At 46.8% G+C, this 26,110-nt stretch overlaps 1 protein-coding gene across 3 annotated transcripts in view; it reads left to right on the forward strand.

Moving 5' to 3' along the window:
- The window catches only part of PRKAG3 (protein kinase AMP-activated non-catalytic subunit gamma 3), a 342,332-nt gene that overhangs the window by 280,671 nt on the left and 35,551 nt on the right, over positions 1-26,110 (forward strand). For all 3 annotated transcript variants that reach the window (XR_013608551.1, XR_013608552.1, XM_078679203.1), the window contains exons 12-13: positions 4,858-4,984; positions 25,134-25,299. Coding sequence is in view for 1 of the 3 variants with exons in the window: in XM_078679203.1 (XP_078535329.1) it covers positions 4,858-4,984; positions 25,134-25,299 (293 nt within the window). In the remaining 2 variants the exon portion in view is untranslated. The remainder of the gene's footprint in view (positions 1-4,857; positions 4,985-25,133; positions 25,300-26,110) is intronic.

The raw sequence follows: 26,110 nt of genomic DNA on the forward strand, positions 1-26,110 counted from the left end.
TGTTGGAGATTGTAGGTCAAATAACACGAGAGCAGGATTGCTGTTTGATGATTGTTGGGGTGTTTTGTGGTTGAGTGGTATGGAGGGAGATTTGAGGTTCTCACTGTCGCACCAGATGTCTATTATATTTCCACTGAAATATTTACTGAGATTGTCACATAGTCCCTGGGCTGGTGCATCTTGCTTAGAAGCAGTTTCATGTAGATTTTGAATGGCACTTTGTAGAATTGGTGGCTGTTTTAAGGCCGTTTTTATAGTGATTTGTTTGGCTGAATTCATTTATTTTTTTGCAGTTGTACTTTTGGATTTTGTAGAGCTGTTTATCTGATTGCAAGTTGGATTTTTCCCTATTCACTTAAATGAAGAACAGTTTATTTGTGAACCAAGGTATATGGTGATTTTTCATTTCTGCAATAGCATCCCATCTATGTAACATATTCTACTTACTGCCGTTCTCTAGTGTGGTATTTGTTATATTTTTTCACTTTGTTCTCGGTCAACCCACGTAGCCATAATAGGCACATTGGCCGACATTTATAATGGAAACTGCAAGTTCCATAATCCGACTCATTGTTTCATTCCAAATCTATTAGTTGAGAAGAAGCTGAAAGAAGAAAGAAATTAACATTCAAACTTGCTTAGATCCAATACCAAATGTGGGCTCACATTGAATATGTCTCGGCCCTTAGGGAAGCGATGGGCGCTACCAACAGCATCAAAGACTTATCCCCTGATCTCTTTTTATGTGTTTTGGCCCCCGCAGTCGAAGGATAACCGAGGGACTTGGGGAGCAGCAGGATTCACATTTTGCGGATTCCCAGAAGTGACCAAGGTTGCTGATAATTAAGCATATGTGGTGTCCTGCTTGACATCTTTCTGCCCATCTCCACAGTGTTCTTAATTAAGACAAGACTCTGGTACTTGATGATGATGATGATAACAAAGTTTATTTAGACAATAGTCTATAAACCATACATAGAACAATGGATCGCACCTTGTGATAAAATATTTAAAACCACAATTCATTTTACACATTTACGACACTTATAAAACCTAAGCATAAAATATTTAAAACCACAATTCATTTTACACATTTACGACACTTATAAAACCTAAGCATAAAATATTTAAAACCACAATTCATTTTACACATTTACGACACTTATAAAACCTGAGCATAAAATATTTAAAACCACAATTCATTTTACACTTTTACAACACTTATAAAACCATAAACATAAAATTGGGATACTCTATATTTTTAAACTCTCCCGTTCTCCTTTGTTGTCTCCATTACATATTCTCTTGTTGCTTTCCGAAATTTCCCCAAGACTCTGGTACTTCTTCAGCACTTAGATGGTCATTGCTTCTACTGTGAAATATACAGGAACTGATCCTATCCGTCTGTAAGAGTTAAGGGTCTAAGGTGGCTAGCAGTATTTCCTGTGGGCACCAGGGTGCCCACAGGAAATTGGTAACAGATGGTTGGCAGTGGTCACTGGGGCCACTCGCTGTATTTACTCAGCAGTTGAGTTCTACCAGGTGGCAGGTTTTGGTAGGGGAAGGAGCTGCACTGAAGACCAGTACACAAGGCTTCACTCTTGTATGTTGGAGAATATTTGATTGTTTTGTTCCCCAAGTGGAAACGTGTAGAATGTATTTGTAAATAAAAATAACTGTGTTCATAGAAGAAATTCCTCTCACTTGCAAGCTTATCACTCTTGAGATCTGTGTAGTGTCTGTCTTGGTGAAAACAGGCATTTCTCTCCTTTGAAAATCTCTGTTTGGTGGGCAGACGGACAGAGAATTTACACAAAAACCTCCAAGGATCGTTTCAAAGCTTTGAAAATGTTGACCTCCTCATCGATAAACTTCCTGCTGGGAAACCTGGAAGGCCAAGACCCCTTCATTCCTGCCCTGTGTGTGCGTCTTTTCAGCCGCCACGTCCAGGCATGTATCTCCACCCTGAGTTATCGTCAGCAGTTCCATCACAGACCTCACCTGGTCCTCTCCACACCTTCACCATGGACAGGACATTTCGACCAGACCACTGTGATGATCCCCGATGCTACCAGCATCTAAACCACTCACCACTACCTCTTCACCACGAAAACATGACCACTGTCGGTGTGTGTCTTACCATTGCCTCTTTTGTTCTAGGAGGAACCTCCCCTTACTCACTGCTGCACGCATCTTTCGCCACAGCTCACACATTGTCCCGCCACCCAATAAAGAAGATGTTAAGAAGGTTTTCTTTATAAAACCTTAATTTTAGCACCGGCAACAAATATCTCTCCAGGACCCCACTTTTTTGCTATACTTCCTCGGTGTGGATTCGGCCATCATTTCCGAACCATTCCATGAGGAATGATGTTGTATCTGAGGCAGCCGTATCTTTCCACAACGTGATTGGACTCGAGCGAATAGTAGGCGTTCACCTACTACCTCCTAGTTTTCAGAGGTGATCGCAAGATTACATTTTTTGAGCTTAGCCGACCTCTTAAATTTATAAGCACAGCTCATTGTAAGGATATAGATAATTAGATATTCTTCTAGAGCTCCGCAGCATACTGGGCATCTCTTGGTAAGTCTAGCGCTCGTTTATTGAGAATAAGACTTAAGATACATAACTTGCCTGCATTATTTGCACTTCCCAGGTGCTCTGTTCTGGGTTCCATCTGGAAGACTAAGGTGGCGGCACAGTTCTGGGCATCCGTCAAAGCATCGAGGTGCCCCTCCTGCACTTCCATTGAGGTTTCTAGAGAGACCACCTTGTGGCTACCCTTCGAAGGACTCTTTACACCCCAGTTACTCTAGCATTGTTAATCTACTGGATTTTCAGTAATTATTTACAACTCAGAGTCTGTCTTGGATCTACACCAGGCCTTGTACATAAACTCACACTCTGCTCTGTCTGTGCTTCTTGTGTTTTTGCAGAAATGTGGAGCTAACCCAAGCCTTCCTGATTGGTTGTGGTATATGAAGACTCCACATCCTTAAACAATGTTCATCTGAATGATAGCACCAGATCAGTGGTCCTTGTGTGCCCCTTATTTGAGTTCTGATCTTTACTTCTCCATGTGACTCAATGGTGTGAACTAGGACAGAGCAGCCCCCATCTCTGCCAACATTGCCACTGCTTCCAGGTAGCTTAATCCACTTCTGAGCACTGAATAAAACACAGACAGCTGAGATGTCCCTGGGTTAGGGAACTTGGAAGATTGCAATTAACTTGCAATGATACTAACTGATAAATAAATAGTTGAGTTAAGCTGTCACAGCTTTTTCTACGGTACTCTCTGAAAACATTAGTAGTTGCCACTAAAACATTTTATTAAACTTTGGACCCTCTTTCCAGGTTCCCTTCACGTGAAACTTCTTTCTCTGACATTTCACATTCACTGGTTGTTAATGAATATTTATGATCCTTTACTTAGGATTGAAAAGCTAATCTTCATTAAATCCTTCAAAGCATTTATTGTCCACAAATCTCAGGCTGCACACTGCTCTTCACAACACAGATATTCTGTGTTCATTATCCAGATATTCACCGAAAGATCTGTTTCACTAGAAGGGGATCAAGAGGCCTGGTTTTGTTGGAGACCAAGGCAAGGGAGAGAAATCACCATGAGCACTATGTAAAAGATTACAAAAATATAAAAATATTAATGGTGTTGAGAAAGCCCCACTGTACACAAGAAAATACACTCCAACTCCCACTGGAGGTTCAGGACCATATAAGGCAGGTGTTTTCAGCATTGGTCCCTGTGGGCCAAATCCATGCCAGAGTTTTCTGCTGATCTTCAACTACGTAAATCATCATGTTCAGATTTTTTAGGTTTTATCTGTAAAATGATCTCATGCGGATCTTGAAAATCTGCATGGCTCACGCCCTTCTGGGTTAATGTGTAATAGAGCAATTGTAAACAACACTAACTTTTGGTCTTTTTTAGCTTTTCAATTCTGGAACGTCGACTTGAGACGCGAAGGGGCATATTTATGACGCTTTTACACAGCGCAATGCAACGCAGCGAGCCACCTTATTGCGCTGCGCTAGATGAAAGGCAAAGGGCAGGAATGCGCCATAGTTAACATAATGCGACGCATTCCTGTCCTTTCCTTGTGCTGGCGCCCTTTTGGCTGCCAAACTCCAACAAAGGCACCCTTATGCCATGGTGTAAGGGACCCTGCGCTGCAGAGAGGGTTGTTTTTGTGCAGAAAGGTTCCCCTTCCTGCACAAAAACAATCTTCTGAAGCTTTTTTCTCTTTCTATGGTGCTGCACCATAGAAAGAGGAAACAAACTAGAAGAAATAAAGATGTTTCTCCTCGTTACGCCTCGCTTGGGTAGGTCTAGCATTTCGAGGCATTCCCAGGTGTACAAAAAATTGTAAATCTGTGAATGCGTCAAAATCCGTGGGTGGATGCGTGGGAACACCCACACTCCACCCAAAGAACACCCCTTACTGGGCGGTAACACAACACAGCGATTTGCGTTGCCTCGCATTATTTAATTTATCAAGCCATGCAGGCCCACGCAAGGTAGCCGTGTGTGCCAAGATAAATCCAACGTAGGTTTTGCGTTGCCCTTGCGCCCCCTTCAGTGGTGCTAGGGAGATGCAAAACCTACATATATAGGCCCAAAGATCTTTAATTGTACGGTAAGGGAAGCTTTAGAGCATATAGGACGACTTGTTTACATTTATGTTCCACGTTTACAGATCTCTCTTGGACAACCCTTGGGTCTGTGATTGAATAGACAACGACCGTCACAAGGACAGTCTGTGGTGGGTGATGAGTGAGAGATTTTAGCAGTCCATGGCAGATCCCTGATTGCTCTCTTGTTACCTTCTCCTCAGCCTCTTTGATGCTGTGTATTCGTTAATTAAGAACAAGATCCACCGTCTGCCGGTGCTGGACCCGGCCTCGGGCAACATCCTCCACATCCTGACGCACAAGCGCTTGCTCAAGTTCCTCCATCTCTTCGTGAGTATCCATGGGAGCGGGAGGAACTTGGGGAGGAGTTTTGGGAGGAGCTGGGATGGCGCCTGAGGAGGGGGTCAGGGAGTGTGGGGTTCAGGCACGGGGAGAGAAAAGAGGTGGTTACTGAATTTGCACCTTACTCAAACACCTGTGCTTGGGTTTCACATTGTCTTGGTGGTGGTTATGGTTATTTGTTTGTTAAGCGCTCAAATACAAGTTTCTTGATGATGACTGACTACAAGATAAAATATTGAGTGGCGAAGTTAGTAAATGTGTTTGCCGGGTAGGATCAAGTGCCTGATTTAGAGACTGAATGATATCTCCAAGCACTCCAAATAAACTAACATTGACTACGTGGTATCAACCGTCTTTGTTTCCACAACAGTCTCCGAGTTTGCCTTTGCCAACACGTTTCGTCTCACACATCAGATGTCACAGCAGGCTTCTTCAGGGCTATAAATATGAATGTACAAGATTAGAGGGAGGATGTACTCAGTAAGGTACTGTAAGAACATCATCTCCTGGGTCAGGATGATGGTGATCTTGTTCTTACAATACCTTACTGAGTACATCCTCCCTCAAATCTTGTACATTTACATTTATAGCCCTGGAGGAGTCTGCAGCAACATCTGCAGCATGAGACGAAACATGTGTTGGCCAGAGCAAACTTGGGAGACTTTTGTGCAAATAAAGGCTGATACCATGTACCCAACATTGATTCATTTGGAGTGCTCGGAGAGATATTTTTTTCTTTTGTACTTGTTACAGCAGGAGAAGACTAGGTGGCTCTTCCTCCTCCTTGAGGAGCGGACACTTAGAGGGCATCTTTGTATATAGCAAATTGGAACTGTTTCATTACTGGAGTGGTTGCACTTTTTCCCAGCCATAAATTTCACTAATTTAAAGATTGGCCTACAGCCTGCCGTTCGTTATGATTGCAGAGGACATTACACCCGCCACCCTTACAGACTACCGTTCACAATATCGAGGGAGCACTTGTGCTTTCAGAGAAACCGCCATTATACCGGTACAAGTGTGGTACGCGGCTCTCATCTTTCAGGATGCTGGGCACCAAACATTTTTGTTTTTCAACAACAAGTTCTCAAAATGGAATAATTGATAGCTTTCCACTCTGGTGTGGATGTGAGTTTTCTTGATTTCTGCTTGAGATTACCAGGTTTCTCTTCTTGGTGACAGTCACAAAAAATACCTCAGACCGTCTGCTCTAAATAGGGTGGGCCAGAACCATTGCTTTAAAAAAAATAAAAAATTATTTGATTTTGTCTGTACAACCGTTTCAAGCACAAACATATAGCCAAGCATTGTATCGTTACATCAGAGACACATTCTAGTACAACAAAATCACAAGTGTACATTTGTATAGCATTCAAGAGTGAACTTTGTACAATAATTTTAGAGACCTCAGTCTTCCTCTGAATCCTCACTGCTGTCATCTTGGTCTGGTGGCGGCTCACAAATATTCCCCCTATACTTGTTCCACGCCCCCCAAAGTTTGGTCCATTTTCTTGGGCAACCCCTGCCACAGAACACCGCCCTTTCTGCTATCATGGCAGCGTCCATGTCATTACACCATGCTGTTAGAGTAGGTCTTTCTGCTCTGTCCCACCTCTGTGGTATATTTCTCTTGGCCACCATCATGCCTATTATAGCCCAACTCTGCCCTGAACGCGTAAGGTCATTTGGTTCCCATATATTTAGCAGGCAACATCTGGGCTCAGGTAGCATCGTGACCCCCCCCCCCAGATTGCGACATCATCCTTAACACTTGTGTCCAGTAGTCGGCTATTTTTGGACAATCCCATATGGTGTGGTAAAAGGTTTCTTCCTCCCCCGCACCCTCTCAAACAGTAGGGGCGAGCTATTCGGCCTATTTTATGTAGAGTGTGTCTAGTATAGTAGGAGCGGTGTAGAACGCGTAATTGTACGAGTCTAAGGTGTGAGGGAATGCCTATCTCCTTCGGGGATGCCAGTGCTTCCTGCCACTCCGAGTCATCACTCTCACCAATATCATTAGACCATCTTTCCCTTGGTGTTCCCATCGGATCGGGCAGATTATTCACCAGTTTACGGTAGGTTAGGGAGGTCGCCTTCTTTGGCATGTAATCTGTTAACAACCTGTCCTCCAGAGGGGACGCTTCTGGAACTTCTGAGTCAGGTGGGAGCGCTGTCACCAGGGCATGTCGAATTTGGTTATAACGAAACATTTCAGAGGGGGCTAAGTCATATTGCTGTCGTAGCATATTGAAGGGAATCACTCCCCCTTTTAGCCACAAGTCGTCGATCGTGGAGATCCCGATATTATCCCAGCGATCGAAACCTTTGCTGAGTCTGAATTTTCCTAGTCGTTTTGTGTCCCACAGCGGAGTGAGCTGCGTTAGCACCCCTTGCCATCCTAGCTTTGCCTGAGCTATGTGCCATATCCCAGGTGTATGATGCAGCGGTCCCAATTTTGTCAGTGACAGTTTTTTATCGTAGAGGGGAGCTAGCAGGTCTGCCATGCCTAACTGTTCTCTCTCTGCCTTCAGTGCCAGGTCTGTTTGCGGAAGATGTACCCATTGATTAATTACTTTTAATTGTGCTGCCCAATAATAAAGTTGTACATCTGGAAGCGCTATCCCTCCGTCGTACCAGCTGGGCACCAGTTTAGCTTGTGCTATACGTGGCGGTTTGTTGCCCCATAACAGATTGGATACTTGTGCCACAATGGCTTTGAAATATGCGGACTTCACTGGGTAGGGTGTACAAAAAAGAAGGCAACGCCATCATTTTAAAGAGCGCCGCCTTCCCCAGCAAGGTTAGTGGTAAAGTTTCCCAGTGTCGCATGTCGTGCCTAAGACGCTCCAGCGGCGGTTGAAGATTCATATTATAAAAGTCTTCTGCATCAACTGTGATATGGACCCCTAAGTACTCTCCACTGTCCTCAACGGGCAATTGTCCGGAAGACGTGGGGGCGGGCCGTGGAGCACGTACATGGTGGACTTAGACCAGTTGGGGGTGTACCCGGAGGCCCGTCCATAAGCCGTGCAGACATCTAAAAGGCTGATTATAGAACGCCTAGGGGAAGTGAGGTACAGCAGGATGTCGTCGGCGTAAAGGGAGATCTTATCCTCCCAGGTATCAGTCCATCTGAAGCCATGTATCGTTGGTTCCCAACGTATCCAGGCCGCCAAGGGTTCTAGCACTAGATCGAATAATAGCGGTGACAATGGGCAGCCTTGGCGTGTGCCTTGTGCCAGGCGGAAGTCCTCAGAGATGTGGCCATTAGCGGTGACTTGCGCCATGGGCTTCGTGTAAAGTAGTTGAACCCAGGCACAGAAGTTTGGACCGAATGTTAAATGTCGCATCACTGCGAAAAGGAAAGGCCAGTGAACCATATCAAATGCCATATGTGCATCTAGTGAAAGTATCACTGCCGGCTCTTGCACATATTCCTCACGAGCAAGTGCCCTGTGTAGTCTTCGTAAATTAAGTGCTGTGTTTCTACCGGGCATAAAGCCCGACTGGTCCTGATGGATGAGCTTCGTTAGGTGTGGCATGAGTCTCGCCGCCAATAGCTTGGCGAGGATTTTGGCCTCTGCATTTATGAGGGAGATGGGTCGGTATGAGGTGCATTGGTCTGCAGGCTTCCCAGGTTTTAAAATAGCTATTATGGTGGCCGTACGTTGGTCAGGCTTTTAGACTTTCTGCGAACATGTGCAGCAGGTGCGGCGTTAGTGAGCCCGCCATGTTTTTTTAATAAAATTTGATCGGTATGCAATTTGGCCCTACCGCCTTGCCCGACTGCAACGCCCTAATGGCTGTGTGCACCTCCTCCTCCGAGAGGTCCTTCTCTAATTCTTGCGCCTCTTCCAGGGTCAATTTGGGCATGGTTAGATCCCTTACATAAGTCATCGCCTCCTCCTCTGATATCGCCGAGTTTGAGGAGTAGACTGTCTGGAAGTGTTGTGCCAGCAGGTTCACTATTGTGTGCGGTCCATTGTGCTGCGCCCTTCATCTGTGCTAAGCTGCGCTACCCATCTGTCCCTTTTCTCCCTTTTGTCCAACCATACCAACAGCTTACCTGCCTTGTCGCCAATGTCATATATTTTGTGTCGCATGTTTGCTAGTTGTTGTCTGGTCAGTTCTGTCAGGTGTTCCTTGTGGCGTCTCTGTGCGAGGTGCAAACTGAGGGTCGTGTCGGGGGTCGGTTCTCTAGCGTGTCGGGCTTCCGCCATAGCAAGTCTGACTCCAGAGTTTGTAATTCTAGCTGTTTCTCCCTCTTATTAGTTACTATGGAGGATATTGCCTGTCCTCTGAGAACTGTCTTATATGCCTCCCATAAAGTGACATAGGAAGTCACCGGCCCCTCATTCTCCTGAAAATAGTGTTTTGTCATCTTCTTTAGTTCCTTCCTAATCTTAGGAATCTTAAGGTAACCAGGACGTATCGGGTAAGTCCGGCGCCTTTTCTGTTGATGGTGTGTATAGCTGAGTAGCAGCGGGGAATAGTCCGAGATGCCCCGTGGTCTGATTTCTATATTGTTTATATTTGAAAGACTACCCAAGGAGCCCAGAAAGTAATCTATTCTAGTGAGGCTGTTATGGACATTCGAACAGTATGTGTATTGTCGCTCTGCGGGGTGGTATTTCCTCCAAACATCTATCAGTCCCATCGCATCTTAGAAGCTCCCTAGGCGAGACACCGCCGACACACCGGCCCTCAGAGAGAATCTATCCATTGAATCGTCAGCAACCGAGTAAAAGTCTCCACCAATGAGTAGTTCCCCTGCCGGTAGCCCAAGTAAGAACGCGCCTAAGTCCGGGAGAGCCACTGAGTGTAACGCTGGGGGTATGTATACTGAAACAATATTTAGGTTTTTCCCTTCCCATTGCATATGTATGGCAGCAAATCTCCCTGCCCTGTCAGATTTAACTTCTTTTATAATTAGTGGAAATTGCTTTTTGATTAATATTCCAACCCCCCTGGAGTTTGATGTGAAGTCGGAGTGAGCCACTATCTTATAGCCCCTTCTGTCCATTGCTTTATGAGACGTGCCTGTGAGATGCGTCTCTTGCAGTAATACCACCGCTGGGTTTACTCTTTTTATGCATTGTAGAACCAGACCAGGCTTAATTTTATCGCCCAACCCTCTTACATTCCATGTGAGCACAGAGAGGGACGGAATTGTGGTGTCAGAGGCCCCCCGCGGCTTAGTCAGTGATTCTTCTACCATTATAATAGTGGAAAGAGCTAGTGATGTCAGCGATTTCTGTCGTGCTTGAGCTTACTTGGGTGTCTGTGCATGAGAAAATTGGACGGTCAGCTTCATATTCAAGCGTACATCCAACCATGTAATAACCTTTTCATAAATAAACTTGAAACAAGCCCTTTCCCCCCACCCCCCTGTGAGAAGTTGGCCTGGTATATGATGTTCACTATTCTAGTGAGCACCTTGCACCAGTCCAAACAACCCTTATGGTGATGGTTGTAAAGTCAACCTTATAAACCAGCTATCCTAGTGGTAGCGTGGACAGAACAGTCTTAGGCTAAACTCAAGAGGGCATGTGAAGCCAGCTGTTTTACCATATGCAAACCTTTTAATACCAAATGAAAGGACACCACACAGGTTATATATTCAAAATATATATGTATTTATTTCTAAAACAATCCTGTGTACTCTTTATGAGCACAGAAGCAAAAGCGCATAACAAGCTACTTAATATAGCATACAAAAGTTGCACAAATATGGATAGGCCCTGGTGGCCCGCTAAATCATATACTAAAATAGTGGTATAAGAACCACGTCAAGAACAATGGTAAGGCCTAGGCCCTTGGGAACCGCTGGGGCTACACTGGACTAACAGTAGTTAGGGAGCAGGAGGCCCACGGGATGCGTGTGCAGTGTCTAATTGCGCACGCGTGCACACATAGAAGTCAATGGGTGCGTAAAGTTAGAAAGTTAAAGAATTACGAGTCTTCCGACTGGACTAGAAACTAACCACTTGAAACTAGGACACTAGGAGAGTTACTCTTTACAGGAGCACCGCAGTACTCGCGTTACCTCACCCACAGGAAGCGGGTGCATAGGTGTCAAAGTGTGTCGGGTTTCGTCGTGGAGTTCTATGGAGCCTTGGAGAAAAGATGCTGCAGGCGACCAGGAGAGAAGAGTCCGGTTGGATCCAAGGGTGGATCGAGGATGAAGAGTACCTGAAAGCAGAGGTGACAGAGTCGGGGTCACTAGCCAGTGATCAGGATGTAACCGGGAAGGAACCAGGCGATGTCGGGATGCGATCAGGTGCTGTCATGAAGCTTGTCTCCGCTGCCACGTGGACTAGGAGGTGTCAACGACAACCAGGAGCTGGGCACAGACTGTCCCACGAAGGCTCTCGCTGTTGGCGGTGTCCGTTCTCAATTCGGAATCAACAGGCTTTGGCAAATGCAACCCACGCAGGAATCGAAGATGGCTTCTGGATCAGACCAGCAAGGTCTGATGGGATGCTCCTTTTCAGGGGAGCAATGGCCAGTCTGGAGCAACCAAACCAGCATTGGAAATTCAAAGTTTCGTCGTCGCAGAGGCCACTAGCCAACGGGCAAGTGACCGGACAGACGCGTAGAGCAGGAAAATGCAAAAGGGCCCCACGCAGCACTCGGTGAGTGTGGAGAGGTGATCTTCGGTGCAGTTGGTGCTCAGGGCTAGGGCTTCTCAATCCCCAATGCACAACTTCGAGGGTGCCTCAGAAGTTGCACGGAAAGCGATTCACTGGCTTTCCAAGATGGCCGGTCCCACGTCTCGGGTCGCCTCCACAGGTCTCAGCTTTGCTGTGGCTGTGGATCGGGCTGAAGGATGTCTGGAAGTCCGGGTCTTGTCAGGCTTTGTGTTCAAGCTCCGGCGGGAGCAACGACAAAGCAAACCGTTGAGCACTTGATTGTGCCTGCTTGCACAGGGTGGTCACTCCTTGACCACAAGGGAGATTCTTCAGTCTTCTACGTATAGTAGGATGTCGAAGGGTCCAGAGTTTTGTATCAGAGTTTCAGTCAGGATTATCTAAAGTCTAAGGACACAGCTCCTACCTATATACCAAATCTAGGGGCTGGATTACCTGCTAGGTCCCTCCTGTGGGTGGGACCGAAGAAGGGGGTGGTTACACCCCTTTCCCTTTGTCCATATTCGTGCCAGAGCTGGGGCTGGAGTGCCCCAGCACCGGTTTGAACTAGACTATGCATGGGACACCTTGTGTGCCCCAGGCAGTGTCTCATTTCATTCAGCCCTCCCTGCCCCAATCCACTATCTCCTGTCTGGGGTGGTGCTAGCACCTCCCTGTGACAGGAAACCTATTGTCCAAGCCTCCCTTGCTGCAAGTACTCCCAGCAGCAGGAGGTCAGACTTGTGTCTGTGGCAGCAGCATCCATTTTGTGATGCTGAGGCTCTGGTTAACTTTAACCGGTATTAATGGAAGTAACATGTCTTTTCCCTCTAGAAGGGTGGAATGCTACCCCCGTCACCAGAACTGGCGAGGGGGTAGTATTCCAAAGCGTATGACACCTTACACAACATGTTTTGATAAAGCCAAACCAAAGTTAGCAATAACCGCAAGGATTATAATGCACTTAAGAGTATATGGTATGGCAATATCCTGGAACAGCTACAAGGACATGGTTCCGAAAGCTGCAGACAGGCTCAGCTCATGCTAGAGCCCCATCTCACATAAAACCAAGCACTCTGCCTCCAGGATTGTTAAGGCCCGCCATAGGAGTGACTTATAGGTGTATATGTGTCCAGATATAAGGTTAGACTTAGGAATACTATATCTAAGCAAGGGGTGATTACACGACCTTGCCCCAGCTGAGTGATCAGCCAGTTGTGTCAGTTTAGATGGCCAGCCAGGGGTGGCAAAAGATATGCTGCAGCCCCTGGTAGGCCTTGGGTGCACCTATGCCCTGGGTACCTATAGTACACTGTACAGGGACTCACAAGAGTAACCCAATATCCAATTAGGTATGTACCTAAGGTACATGGAGTCCATTTTATAGAGTGAGCAGATAGCCTGGGGCCCTGATTAGCAGGACCCCAGGCTAAGTCAAAAACCAGCTAAACACAAGGCAAAAATTCTGGGGTAACCATAGTCAGGTATCTACCTTCCTACACCCCCTCCCTCCCTCCCTGCCATGCGGACCCAAAACTGCCCGCCACCCCAACTCAGCAGAGTGCTTAAAACCCAATCCCTTAACCATTACTTGCACATATAGGAGCGGGAAGTCCAAGGAAGATCATTACTTCCCCATGCCCCAGAGTCCTCATCCATCGATAGTCTCGCCGTTGTCGTTTTGTCGAGGAGGGCCTGAGTCTACACCAGTCTGCCAGTTTGCGTCTGACGGAAGGCAGTCGCCTAGGGTCTCATCCCCCTGATTCTCCATGCATCTGGTCATTCTCGCCCTCTCCTTGTTCAGTGTTTTCAGGATCGACCTCTCTCTCAAGACGGCGGCGTACCCTTTGCTCTCGACCAGGCTCCCCCACCTGTCGCCAACCTTCTAGCCAGTCATGGGCCTCTTCTGGTGTGTCGAAGAACCACGTCTTACCGTCTGCCACCACTCGTAATTTTGCCGGGAAGAGCATTGAATATGGCAGCTCGCGGGCTCTCAGCGCCTTTTTGACCTAGAGAAAGCACCTGCGACGTGCTGAGACCGCCGCCGTGTAGTCCGGCAAGAAGGAAATCACAGAATTCTGTTCTCTGATGGGTGGTGCCACACGGGCTGTTTGAAGAATGGTGTCTCTGTCCCTGAAATTGAATATGCGGGCCAACACCGGTCTTGGGGGGGCACCGGGTCTCGGCCTGCCGCCCGGCACCCTATGCGCCCGTTCTACTGAAAAGTAGATAGAGAGACCCTTTGACTGTAGTCTTGTTTTATTCAAGTCCTCAATGTATAGATCCATGGCTGAGCACCCTTCCTTCTCGGGAATCCCCGTAATTCGGACATTATTCCGGCAGGAGCGCCCTTCGTAATCGTCTAGTTTTGCTGCTATTCGCTTATTTTCAGCATCCAATCGCTCCACTTTCTTTGCCAAAGTGGTAGTGTCTTTAGTAAGTGATGTTGTTAGCTATTTGACCTCCGTGACTCTGGCGGACATTTTTTGGAAATCCGCTCGTAGGAATGTTACATCCGTTGAGATGGAGCCCACTGTCGTTTGTACATTATTGAGAGTCGCCATAATATCTTTCAGCGTTATTTTAGGTGCAGCCGCTTCTTCCCCTCCTTTAGCTGCTTGCCCTTTTGGGTCCTACAGTGGCGGAAAGTCTTTATTGAAGGCGAACTTGTCTAGCTTCCCCTGTTGGGTCGTACGGGATCCTTTCCCACTCATCGTTTATTACTCGCCTCCCAACTTCACCGTAGTGCAGAGTTTGTGGTAATGTTCGCCTACTGGGCCACTGGTTGCCACTTACCTCAGTCTCAGCCCACGATACACCGTCGCTGTGATGTGTGTCTTCTATAGCCCAGTGCAAACCGGCACTGTCCCGGGGTTATTTGCTGTTGCTGCTGTAAATTTCCCTCCCCCACCATCTCACCTTAGAGTCCGTGATGAGTCATGCAGGCCCGTACACTGTTATCGTCACATGTATTGTGCTTCTCTGGCCAAGTTCACCAGGTTTATTACTGGGTGCAAGAGATTCTACCCCTCACTGGGAAGTGCCGCACCACGCACCGGGCATATTGCCTGCTGGTATCTCCTCCGGTGTACCTCACCCAGACTATTCTCAGTGGGCCAGTTATATCAGCGTCCTTTCAAGGCCTTCCCCCCACACGGCCACCATCAGAGGTGCAAGACGCCATACCGCAAGGCCCGCTTCTTCCAGGGCGCCAGTCGCTGTATCTGGCACTCGACCGGCCTTCTCGCCAGACACCGCCCACAGACTGCAGCTCTTCACGGGGGCCACACTTCACCTCCGCCGCTAGCACCGCTGCATTAAGACACTCATTCTTTCACTTCCAGCAATTAAGCACCCCGCCTTACGCAGTTTCAAATCACGTTGGCCGGCTCTGAAAATTGAGTCCCCGGCTTCCACCAGTAGGGCCCTTGGCCTACCCGGGTCAAGTACTCCTGCTTCCTGTCATGCAAGCCCCGACAATGGGCCGATCTCCAGCATAATCCTCCGCAGGGCAGTTCAGGATAATACTGCCAGGCTCGCTGCTTCCACGCACCGGCCTCCAGATCCGTCACTCGGCCGGTCTTTGCGCCCGATCCGGTTCGCAATGTGCGGGCCCTGGCGAGAGCTCACCCTCGTCACTCCGCCAGACACGGGCAGTTGTCTCCGGTGTCGCCTTCTCTGCTGGCTCACTTGTTCTCGTTTTCGAGAGGCGCCGCCCTCTCCCCGGCCGTCACGCCAGTCCGCTCTCTCCTGGTGCCGCCACCAAATTGAGCCCCCGGCTTCCACCTCCGGACCAGGCCTCAGTCTTCCAGCAGCGATATCTCGCTCATACGACCACGTAGAATTACAAGCTTCAGCTCGTTTTGTACCGCTTCTCCAACCGTCGTTCAATCACAAACTCTGGGTATCAGTTTAAAGACGGATAAATAAACGGATTACTGGGAGGTAGTCTCAGCCTCGGATTCCCTTTAGTCTGCGGCCATCTTGCACGGCAGCAGGCCACGCCCCCAGAACCATTGCTTTTTTGACGCTGCCCCATATTTACAAGGTATGGGAAGAGGCATAGCTGACTCGGCGGGCGTCATTGTTTTTGGGGGCATTGGGGGGGAGCAAGTCAGGTCTGTTGACTACCACCACCCCCCTGCGAACAAGTAATCATGTGGCTCCCAGCCCTGCTGATACCTGCACCTGGCGGCAAACTTAGGGGCCACCCAGGTGGCCGTAGGTCTAGCTACGCCACTGGGTATGGGGCAGCACACATAAAAACAGCATATTGCCTGTAAAGATTGTTTATGTGCAGGAAGGTGTGCCTTCCTGCACATAAACAATTAGCCCTTCAGCGCAGGCACCCTTGCAACATGGCGCTAGGCAGCTTTATTAGCGCCAGCGCTAGGGGTAACGCATTTTTATTTTGGTGGTAACAAAAAAAAACACTCTTTACAAACAAATGGTCATGATCAAAACGTGCAGCAGACATCCACTAATTTCATTGTCTCCAGCCAAGCATCATCCGCAAGCGATCCCAGATCCTGCTCCTAAGATTACCGCTGGTGATTAAAGGAGCCTGGGGTATTAGTTACTAGGGATTTATTTATACATGAAAGTTTATGATCGACTGGTGCTTCTAGGAGAACTTAAGCTTCTGGCGGGCTGCAGTCTGTGAGTACCACAAAACTGGGGATATAGGGTGCAGGGACATGCCTAAGATGCAGATAACGAGAACAATTGACGGCAATGAAGACCATATGTGCTTGTAAATCGGTAAATGATTTGAGCATGTTTCCCGTCATGAGATCTCCCGAGCGTCGACAGTCCAATGTGGTCCAATTGCCTAAAACCCCAGGACTCTGCTTCTTGTGGAAGCTGATGTCCAATCCACTGGGGTGGTTCACGTGCCAGATGTTTGGTCCAAGTCAGGACTCTGAACATCTAACCCCAGATTGTGAGCTCCACTTTTGTGGCTGTGGTAAGAGAGAGGGTAGTTCAATCCCTGTATCGCAAAGTAGTTGAATCCTGTATCGCAAATGGGAGAGTTGAGTTCCCTGCATCTCCCATCTTTCTGAAGCACATGCTGAGCCATCAATCTACTGGACCATTATTAATTAAGAATGACTAGATGTGAGGCCCCATAACATGAGACCATATCCGGTGTAGCAATGCTCCAACTAATCGTAGATTTAAAGCATTTTGTCAATGAAGTCCTTGAGGTTTTGCGATCCCATAGAAGATCTCTCAATCCGTTGTTTTGAGCTGTGCAAAGAAGGAGGCAGGCATGGCATACAGAAAATTCTGGGGTTGGCAGAGAAGACGCGGTAGCGCCCTCGATCATGAAAATCTCTGATCCACCCATGAAAGAGAGGGGAAGTGTGGGTCAGCACCCGATATCTCTAGACAGGTTGTCAAGTTGGGGGTTACAGAGGTTTTCCCCATGTTAATCGAGAGTCCCCAGAGACATACACCCACAGGTATTTGAATCTCTCTCTTAGCACCTGAATGCCACCTGCCCAGGTCATAGGAGGATAAAGACGTCATTCAGGTATATGTAGGACTTTGATGTGTTAAGTCAAAGTCCAGTGAAATCCAAAATAGCCTCCGGGTCCGAATAACCCGAGGTCGAGACCACCTCGGATCGCCCTGCAAGACCAAAACATTTTCGCTTATAGCGCAACCCTATCCACAATGCCTTGTGTCAATTCAAATCCTCTTCCGATTGTGTCAATCCTGAGTCATTCCACCAGAGCGAAGAGGAGAAAGCCAGCATCCCTGCTGAGTGTCACTCCGGAATGAGCACGTCCTACCTTAACCCGTGCCATGAAAGATGTATAAAGCAGTTTGATGCTACTTAGTGAGTAACGAGAGCAGGTAGTCCCATCTCACAGAATCAAAGGCTTTGTGTAAGTCAATCAAACATGGGGCTGCCTGCCAGGTAGATTACTAGACAGGACCAGGGCGTTGCAGACATGGCGAAGGTTGTGCCTGGTGGCTCGGAGAGGCATGAAGCCCACCTAATCAGGGTGCCACTAGAATTTAAAAACCTTTGACTGTCACCAGTTTGGCCGTCAGCACGGTCTAGAGATTTCGATGCTCACCATTTGTGTCATAGTTGGAGTGTGCAAAAATGTTTCAATCAAAATAGGAGGGAAGAGGATAATCGGTCCATTCAGTTCCCCTGGTCAGATCCAGAATTAATCAAAAAAGGTTGGAATGGACACTAGTGTCTACAGAACCATTGGTTCGAATTTAACAACCCTCATAGGCAACCTGATTTTACGATGCGGTATATCTGTTTTTCCGCCCCATCAGGTGTCGTGGCATATTCATAGGGTATGAAGCTATTGCACACAGCACCTACTAGTTGTGCGGTAGCATAAATACGCATGTATTGCATGTTCCCTGTAATCCATTCATATTTGTTCTCCATTTACCTGTTTTCTCGCAAAAAAAACGTTTAAGTGACTGGAAGAAAAGCGCATAAATTCACTAGCAATTCTAGTTTGTGTGTATGTGGTTCTTTGAATCACGATGCCTAATCACCATAATCACAATGCCACAATGTTTGGGATTGTACATGTTTGTGTTCCTATATTGCAGGTGGCAAAATAAGAAACGCTTTAAATAGCGAAAGGAAGCTACACTAATGGTGTGAGTACCGAATGTATGTTTTCTGTTTGTTTTATTGTCCTGACGAAAGCTCTAAAGACCCGGCTGGGCCCAGAGAGCTGAAACATGTTGACGATGCATCCATATATATATAGATATATGGTAATCTAGTTACTCGATTACAACTATATCGCTCTATTTTTACTAACAGTGTTATCTCCCTTTCCATTAAAATTTTTTGGGAGATATACTGCTTTTATAACCTCTATACCCTCCCTATTATTTCTGGATACTTCTACTTGGACCAGAGGTAGCCTCGGGTGAGGCAGGCATACCACACTTTTTGACTACCCTATGAATATGCCACGACACCTGATGGGGCGGAAAAACAGATATACCGCATCGTAAAATCAGGTTGCCTATGAGGGTTGTTAAATTCGAACCAATGGTTCTGTAGACACTAGTGTCCATTCCAACCTTTTTTGATTAATTCTGTGTGCAAAAATGTTTTCACCCCAAAATATTACATTGACAGACCACACTGCTGTATCTGGAAGAAGATCTGGCTGGGAAGTGTGGGAACTGCCAAACTTCTTTGGATATTTGTTTAGAAAAAAACGCGCTTTTATTTCCATATTCCGCAAAGTATACCTATCCCGAGCTGGGAGCAAGACATCTCCAGGTCCTTAAAGGATGTTAGAAGTTTTCCAGAGGAAGGCGTTGCTTCCGGTCTCTTGTGCCTGTAGATGCCCTGGTGGGGGTGGGGGTACTGCGAGGGGTGTGCAGGTTTTGGTCACAGCTTCCTTGACCTGTCCTTTACAACTTATTCGCTGTGCATGGCAACGATCAATGTGGCCTTATGGCCTGATGTGTATTCAGTTGCGTGGCTCTACCAGTACAGTGCCGGGCATGTTCCCCATGTCCTGTGTGACATCTGTAGTAGTTCACAGCTGTTTACTCTGCTTGGATTCAAAGCTCCCAGCATGCAACCTGCCTTTGACAAAAGCGAGCACCGGCGGACGGTGACACACCTCAGCTGGAGCACGTGGCATCTGTGCGAAGTGTCGTGCCCGCGTGGCGCGTGCCCTTGTGGCTCAGGGAAGAGTTTTCGATTGTGGCGCTTTGATGTGTTGTCTTCATCCTGCTGTTCGGTGTTGATTTGTGAACTTTGTGCGGTGCAATCTTGCATTCGCACGTGAAAACAACAGCTCTTCCTGTTTGTTTGTGGGTCACGTGCCTCATGATGACGTGATGCTGCTCACGTCAGTTCCTTTTGAAGGGGCGGGGTCGCACAATTACCTGTGTGGGAATGGCTGCCAGTGCCTTTAGAGCTTAGCTGCTGGTGGTTGGATACAAAGGTGCTACATTTATGTCAGCACTTGGGGTAGATTTCATTCGGTCTCTTTTGTTTGCTTGGGTGCAGTTGACACATCTGGAAATGTTTATTAAAGTGTTGGGGGAGTTCATTTCGCGAAGATTGTCTATAAACATGCCCACAGCCCCGACTCAGGGTGGAGACTCCCATTATTTTAAGCACAAAATGGCTTATTTTGCTAAATTTCATCTACCTCAATAGAAGTCAATGGGGGAACCTCATCCATGCGATTTTTAATTCATAATCTCCCACTTTGCAAGCTTGTTGGCATGTGTAATGTGTGTTTTTTACACCCTCCCTCTACAACGTGCTTGATAGTCTCCCAGTGTGCAGGAGCAACAGAGAACCATGGGCCAGATGTACGAAAGGGAAGTGTTCGCTAGTTCGGAATCACAAACAGCAATGCACAAATGTGTGTTTAACACGTTGCGACTCCCAGTGGGTTGCAAATAGACCTACCTCATTCATTTTCATGGGGTAGGTCTTGGTTGGCAACTCATTGATAATCGCAAAGATCACGGAGATGGTGGCCTGCTGGGGTCAGCAGTCACCATATCAGTGATTGCTTTTCAATAAAGCAATACTTTCTTTAAAATGCAGCCCGGTTTCCTTAAAGGGTTGCGTTTCGAAAAGAAAAATGAAAAGTCTTCTGTTCATTTTTTAAGAGTAGGCAGTGGTCCTTGGGACCACAGCCGGCCCTTAAAAAAACATTTTACAAACATTCACAAAGGGGAAAGGGTCCCTTAGGGGCCCCTTCCTATCTTCGAATGGGTTACCACCTACTTGAAGCAGGTAGTAAAAAGCAAATGTTTTGCGACCACGCAAAAAATGTATACATACCTCTGCAATTCGGAAATAGGAAGTGACGTCCTTAACACACTCCTTCCTAATACCGAATCACAAACCCAATTTGAGATTCGGTAATAGGTTACCGAATCGCAAATTTGGCTTTTGTACATTGAAAAATGCTTTTTTATTTCGGAAAAGGCTGGATTCTGCAAATCAGGCCGCTAGCAAACGAAAAAAAGCTTTGTACATCTGGACTCATATTCCAAAGCCTTTTCCGAGTTAGAGCTGTGGGTGGTTTGGGAGGAGTACTAACCCAGGTTGGTGCAAGAGGGCCTTGTTTTGAAGGACTGAGCGGGTAAAAGACATCTCTGCAGGCACCGAAGAGACCAGTGCACTCTCGAGGCTTCCAACGTAGCCTTTATTCTGTGGGGTACATCTGACATCCATGATGAAAGAGTATATAGCGAGCCTCGACCAGCTGCCTGCATTGCCACCTAATAATGTGCAGCACCGGTATTATGCGTTGCGATATTCCTATTCTTGCCCTGAGCCGCGTACTTAGGGCAGCCCTTACAGCAATTCAAAATTACAATTTTTCACCCCTTCTTAAAAATACTTGGGAAATCTATAAGTTTCCCCAAAACATTCCAGGGCTTGAGTTTGAATAGTAAATAAGCTTCCCGGAATATTTAGGAGAAAGTTGCCCTTTTCCCAAATATTCTAGGACAAGAGGTAGATTAGTAAATTTGCTCTCCCAGCATCTACCATACCCTCTGCTGCCCTGAAGGCGCAGTTCAAGGCATGACAGAGAGGCAGAAACGGAAGTGGTGACGCCGACGGTTTCAGAGAAGGGCATGTGGCATCAACCGTTAGCAAGGGCCTTTGACACATACAGTGCATGCATATTAATTGGGGTGTGGGAGCTCACTGTGCAAGCACATCTTGTGCATCCACTCCTTCCTTGCAAAAAATGATGGACTGCATTTGGTGAGACTTTCACAAGCATTCCTCCCATCACTTTTTGGTGACGTCCTTGGAACAACGAGTATGCCCAGACATGGATTCCAGTGATGTGTGCGTGGGTGAGCATAAAGCAAGGTTCAGAGGTACATCCATTTTTAGGACATCCTCATTCTCACGCCTCATTCTTACTTCTCATCTCTACTTCTCATCCATTATCCTCCCTAAGGTCCTTTGGTGACATGACCTGGCATCCATTGTTGGGTGCTTTTGATCGTCTTGCCCTATGCTGGCAGAGTGGGTCTGTGCTCCTATTGCTCTTTCACTCATTCTTAATATTTGCATCTGACCCAGGGACATTTTTGGAAATGTGTCTGAGTTGCTTTTTGTTTGTCAGTCTCAGGTAGATTTTGGTTAAATGTGTTCATCGATCACATTTCCTATCCACTGTGGATCTGAACATTCATTGGACCCTAGGCTATTGGTGAGGGGGTTGGTTGGCAGGGGGGAGAGAATCTTCTCCCGCCTTCTACCCTCTGCTAAGCGATGCACGTTTTTCACAAATGTGCTATGGATGTGTTCTTGACATTGTACAGCTGTTGAAATGGTTACTGTTGGAGGATGGGTTATGGGTAGGGTTAAGTATGCATCTATCACTAGCAATAGGGTCACCCACACAATAAAAGGTTCAGACAAGGTCTCAATACATTAGCCCCTGGCTCACCCTTGGTAGCTGACTATGAGCAGGCAGTCTTAACTTAGGAGACAGGTATGTAGAGCATTAAAATACACCAATACATTAAATAAGTGGGTGTCTTCACGAATCAGTGGAATAACACAGTCTTTCACCTCCAGGGGTAATTGTGTTCGAGAATCGGTGGAATAACACAGAGCCTTTCAACTCCAGGAGTGGATGTGTACAGGAATCCGTGGAATACCACAGAGCCTTTCACCCCCAGGGGTGGATGTGTTCAGGAATCCGTGGAATAACAGAGCCTTTCACCTCCAGGGGTGGATGTGTACAGGAATCCGTGGAGTAACAGAGCCTTTCACCCCCAGGGGTGGATGTGTACAGGAATCCGTGGAATAACAGAGCCTTTCACCTCCAGGGGGGGATGTGTACAGGAATCTGTGGAATAACAGAGCCTTTCACCTCCAGGGGTGGATGTGTACATCATGTGGTCCCCTCTAGCTAACTGATTTCGCTGCAACGTCATCATATTGCTTTTCCATGAGGCCCCAGTCAAATCCTGGAAGTATGGAGCTTCAGAGCTTTCAGCGGGACGAACCCGAAATCCAGGCTGGGTCGCGGTTGAAGGTGGTCGGCTTGACTCTCAACGTCGGGGTCAATCCACCAATGGAGCTTTTCCAAAAGTTCCTTCAAACTTCTGGAACTTCTTCCTTAAGTTCCTCTTGAGGGTTGAACGTGTCCAAAACACAAATCCAAGGGTCTAGAAGCTCACAGATTATCCTTGGAAGTTTGGAACTCTCGTTCCCAAAATGCACCTGGTCAAATCCTTTAAAAGCCCACTGGACGCTCTCCAGGCTGAGGACGTCTTGAGTGAGATGGTGCAGGGAAGCTCTTTTAACCTGTTGCTTTCAGGAAGTCCTCTCCTTAATCATTTTGAAGCAAGGCAAAGTCCTTAGGGGTGTAGTTCTTAGTATGCAACAGGAGCAGTCCTTTAGGGTCCAATCCTGTCTTGTGCAGACCAGGGTTCCAGCAGGGCAGTCCTTTTTTTAGTTTCAGGCAGTAAATCTGATTTGCTATGCATCTCTCACATATTTATTCAATGATCTGGGGTGACAAGCTGGGGTTTCAAATGAGGTGCCAGATGCCACCCAAAAGCATGACAGCTTCCTCCAAAATGTGGAATATTCTTGTCCTCCAAATCATTGCACTTTAAAATTCATGATGGAGATTTTCTCTCCTTTGGAGTAAGACTTGCAAAACAAACCTACTGGTGTGGCTCATTTCCATTAACAGTCCGAGATCCAGACCTCCTGAAAATTCCATTCTTGGGACTGCCCTCTGGCTTGGGTTACAGGAAGAGGGCGTGGCTGGCATTCCTTACTGTCGTGCTCTTTTTGAAGCCCAGGTTATTCACCCAGCCCCTGACCTGGCCTGTGTTCTACAGCTGCAGAGCTCTCCCCATCAGATAACATCTGCTCAATGCAGGCCACTTATCACCTCATCAAAGCAGCCTGGCTAAGCCTGTTAAGGCTAACCAATCAGGAAAGGCTGCTAGAAAGCTGGATTTCGGCTCAATGAAAAGAACGTTTTTTAACTTCTTTTCTGTACTAGTTATGGTAAATTCAATAGTGGCAAGTTGTTGGATTTATCATTGCCAATCTTTTAAGTCTTTGAATTATATTTTAAGCCCTTTCCTAGCAATATTTATACTGAATTAACATATCCCAATGTTAGTCTATGGAGCTAATAATCTACAATGGGGAAACACAGAGTTGGCAGTTTTTCCCTCACCAAAGCTTATAAAACATCCTATAGATATGTCCCTGCTTATAGTTATATGGCATCCCACCCCTGGGGCACCTAGGGCAGACCTTAGGGCAAACCTCCATGTAACAATAAGGTAGATTACCACTTTGGAAGTACCTTTAATTCCAAACTCGAATTTGCATATAATTTACTTTTAAAGACAGTCTGCAAAGCAGGGCTGCCTTTAAAAGTGACAACAGGAAACACAGTAGTGCCCATCCATTGCAGGAAGTCTACAGGGCCTCTAAACATCCCTGCCCTATTATATACTGGGGACTTGGATAGTTTGAATCCCTCTTCCATATTATCCACTGGGGACCTACAGGGTCTGTAATTGCCAATTGTTATTCTACCTAATTACCACATACTTTTTTCATCAGAGCACTGGCCCTGGGTCTGCCTAGCAGAGCCCAGGAAGCAGTCAGAGTCAATTGCCACCAATTTCAGTCAAACAATGGGGGTGAACAGGGCAAAAAGGATAACTTTCTCACAGTTACCAAAGATAATAATGTAACAGACTTTAAGTCTCCATCTCCTGAGAATACAGTAGGCCCAATGCTCGCTTGAGCACATTAGATAGATTCCTGAACAGCGTCTAAGGAGATTTATGACAAAGACCGTACAACAAGCATTGCACCAAGATCAGGGCGTGGTAGATCAGCTCAAACGACTTCTGACCTTAAAGTGTGGAAATTTCTGGTCTTGTTGTTTGCCAAGCCGACATAGTATTGTGAACTGGATGCGGTAAAGTGTATGTGTGATCCTCTTGTCCAGCTGAATGTGAATGGCCAGAGAAGGGAGCAATAGTTCTGTGTAGAAAGTGTGATCTTCCTAGGATCACAGCTTGATCAAGCTGCCAGACCAGGGCCAGATCTAAAAACTCTTAGGGATATATTTTCTAAGATTTAGCACTGTTTTTGCATCACAAAGTGACACAAGTTGTCGCAAGATCTTTTTTCACTAATTTACTTTCCAGCGTGATACTTGTTTTCCGCTGGAAAATCACCTTGAAAGTAGTGAAAAGCAGCAGTGCTATGAACTGCTTTGCATTACTTTGTGCCAACTGGGCATTAAATGGGAGGTGCATGGGTGTTCTAGTGCAACCACCTAAGTTCCTGACACAAACCCCTATTTACAAAAAATAAAATAGACAGGGTTTTGGTAAAAGTAATAGTGCTCACTTCAACCAGGCGCTATAACTGAAAAATGCCCATTCATGCTCGTTACAACCACCCTCTGTCTCTGCTGGAGTGGGTGGACCAGTGCTGACCGTATTCTCTCCTGCAGGGCGCCATCATTCCAAAGCCTCGCTTCTTCCAGCAGACCATCGAGCAGCTCGGTATTGGAACTTTCCGGGACCTGGCTGTAATCCATGAGACGGCACCTGTGTTCGCAGCCCTGGAGATCTTTGTGGACCGCCGCGTGTCGGCCCTGCCCGTCCTCAATGAAGTCGGTGAGTCTAGGGTGGTTTAGCAGAATAGTAGGATCTCTGTCCAGAGCATGCTTAGTGCATCATCAGTGATGAAATAAGTTGTGGGGATCTGCATGGAGGTCATGCACAATGAAAGACATGAGAAGGAGGAACCCACCTCTCACTCTGCTGTCTCTCTAAGTTTTAACCCTCTTGTTATTTGTGAGATGAAACTGAAGGACTTCTGTCTCTTGTCTTAAATTAAATTCAGCTTGACCCTTTCTTACTCAGTACTGTTGGCCAATGTGTCTACTCAAAATTCTAGTTCATGTTATGCCTTATTGTCCTACCAGGCTGGGCGTGTTGTAACTTTCTCTACGTGCTGTGGTGATCTCTTGCATGTGAAGGGGCACTTGCTGTCTCTTCCACTTAATTCAGTATTGACCTGCCAGGTATGGTCTGAAGCAGTTATCTCAGGTTGCCTGGCGGTCTCATACAGATGTGGGCTGTACTGCTTGTCTCCTCAAACAGATGTGATGCTATGGATTGAATCTGACTGGCTAGTTGTCAGCAATGTGAGGCCTCTGAGACAGTGTAGGATAAGCTATGATGATTACCTCACTGTCAAGGTGCCTGCCTCCTTTGTTCATTGTGGTGCCATGACACAAGCAAGGATTGGGGTGACTATCCCTATAGGTAAAGGCTGGAAATGCATGTCCCCTCAAAAACAATAAACCAATGTTACATAGACAAAGCTGTGCAATAGAAGTTAGTTTACCATATCTCTGAATGACTCAGGGCGGTCGTGCTGATGTGCCGGCTCCTCATAAGTGGAGAGAAATGATAATCCTGA

This window comes from Lissotriton helveticus, chromosome 3_1 (genome assembly GCF_964261635.1).
Source record: "Lissotriton helveticus chromosome 3_1, aLisHel1.1, whole genome shotgun sequence".
Taxonomy (NCBI): Eukaryota; Metazoa; Chordata; class Amphibia; order Caudata; family Salamandridae; genus Lissotriton; species Lissotriton helveticus.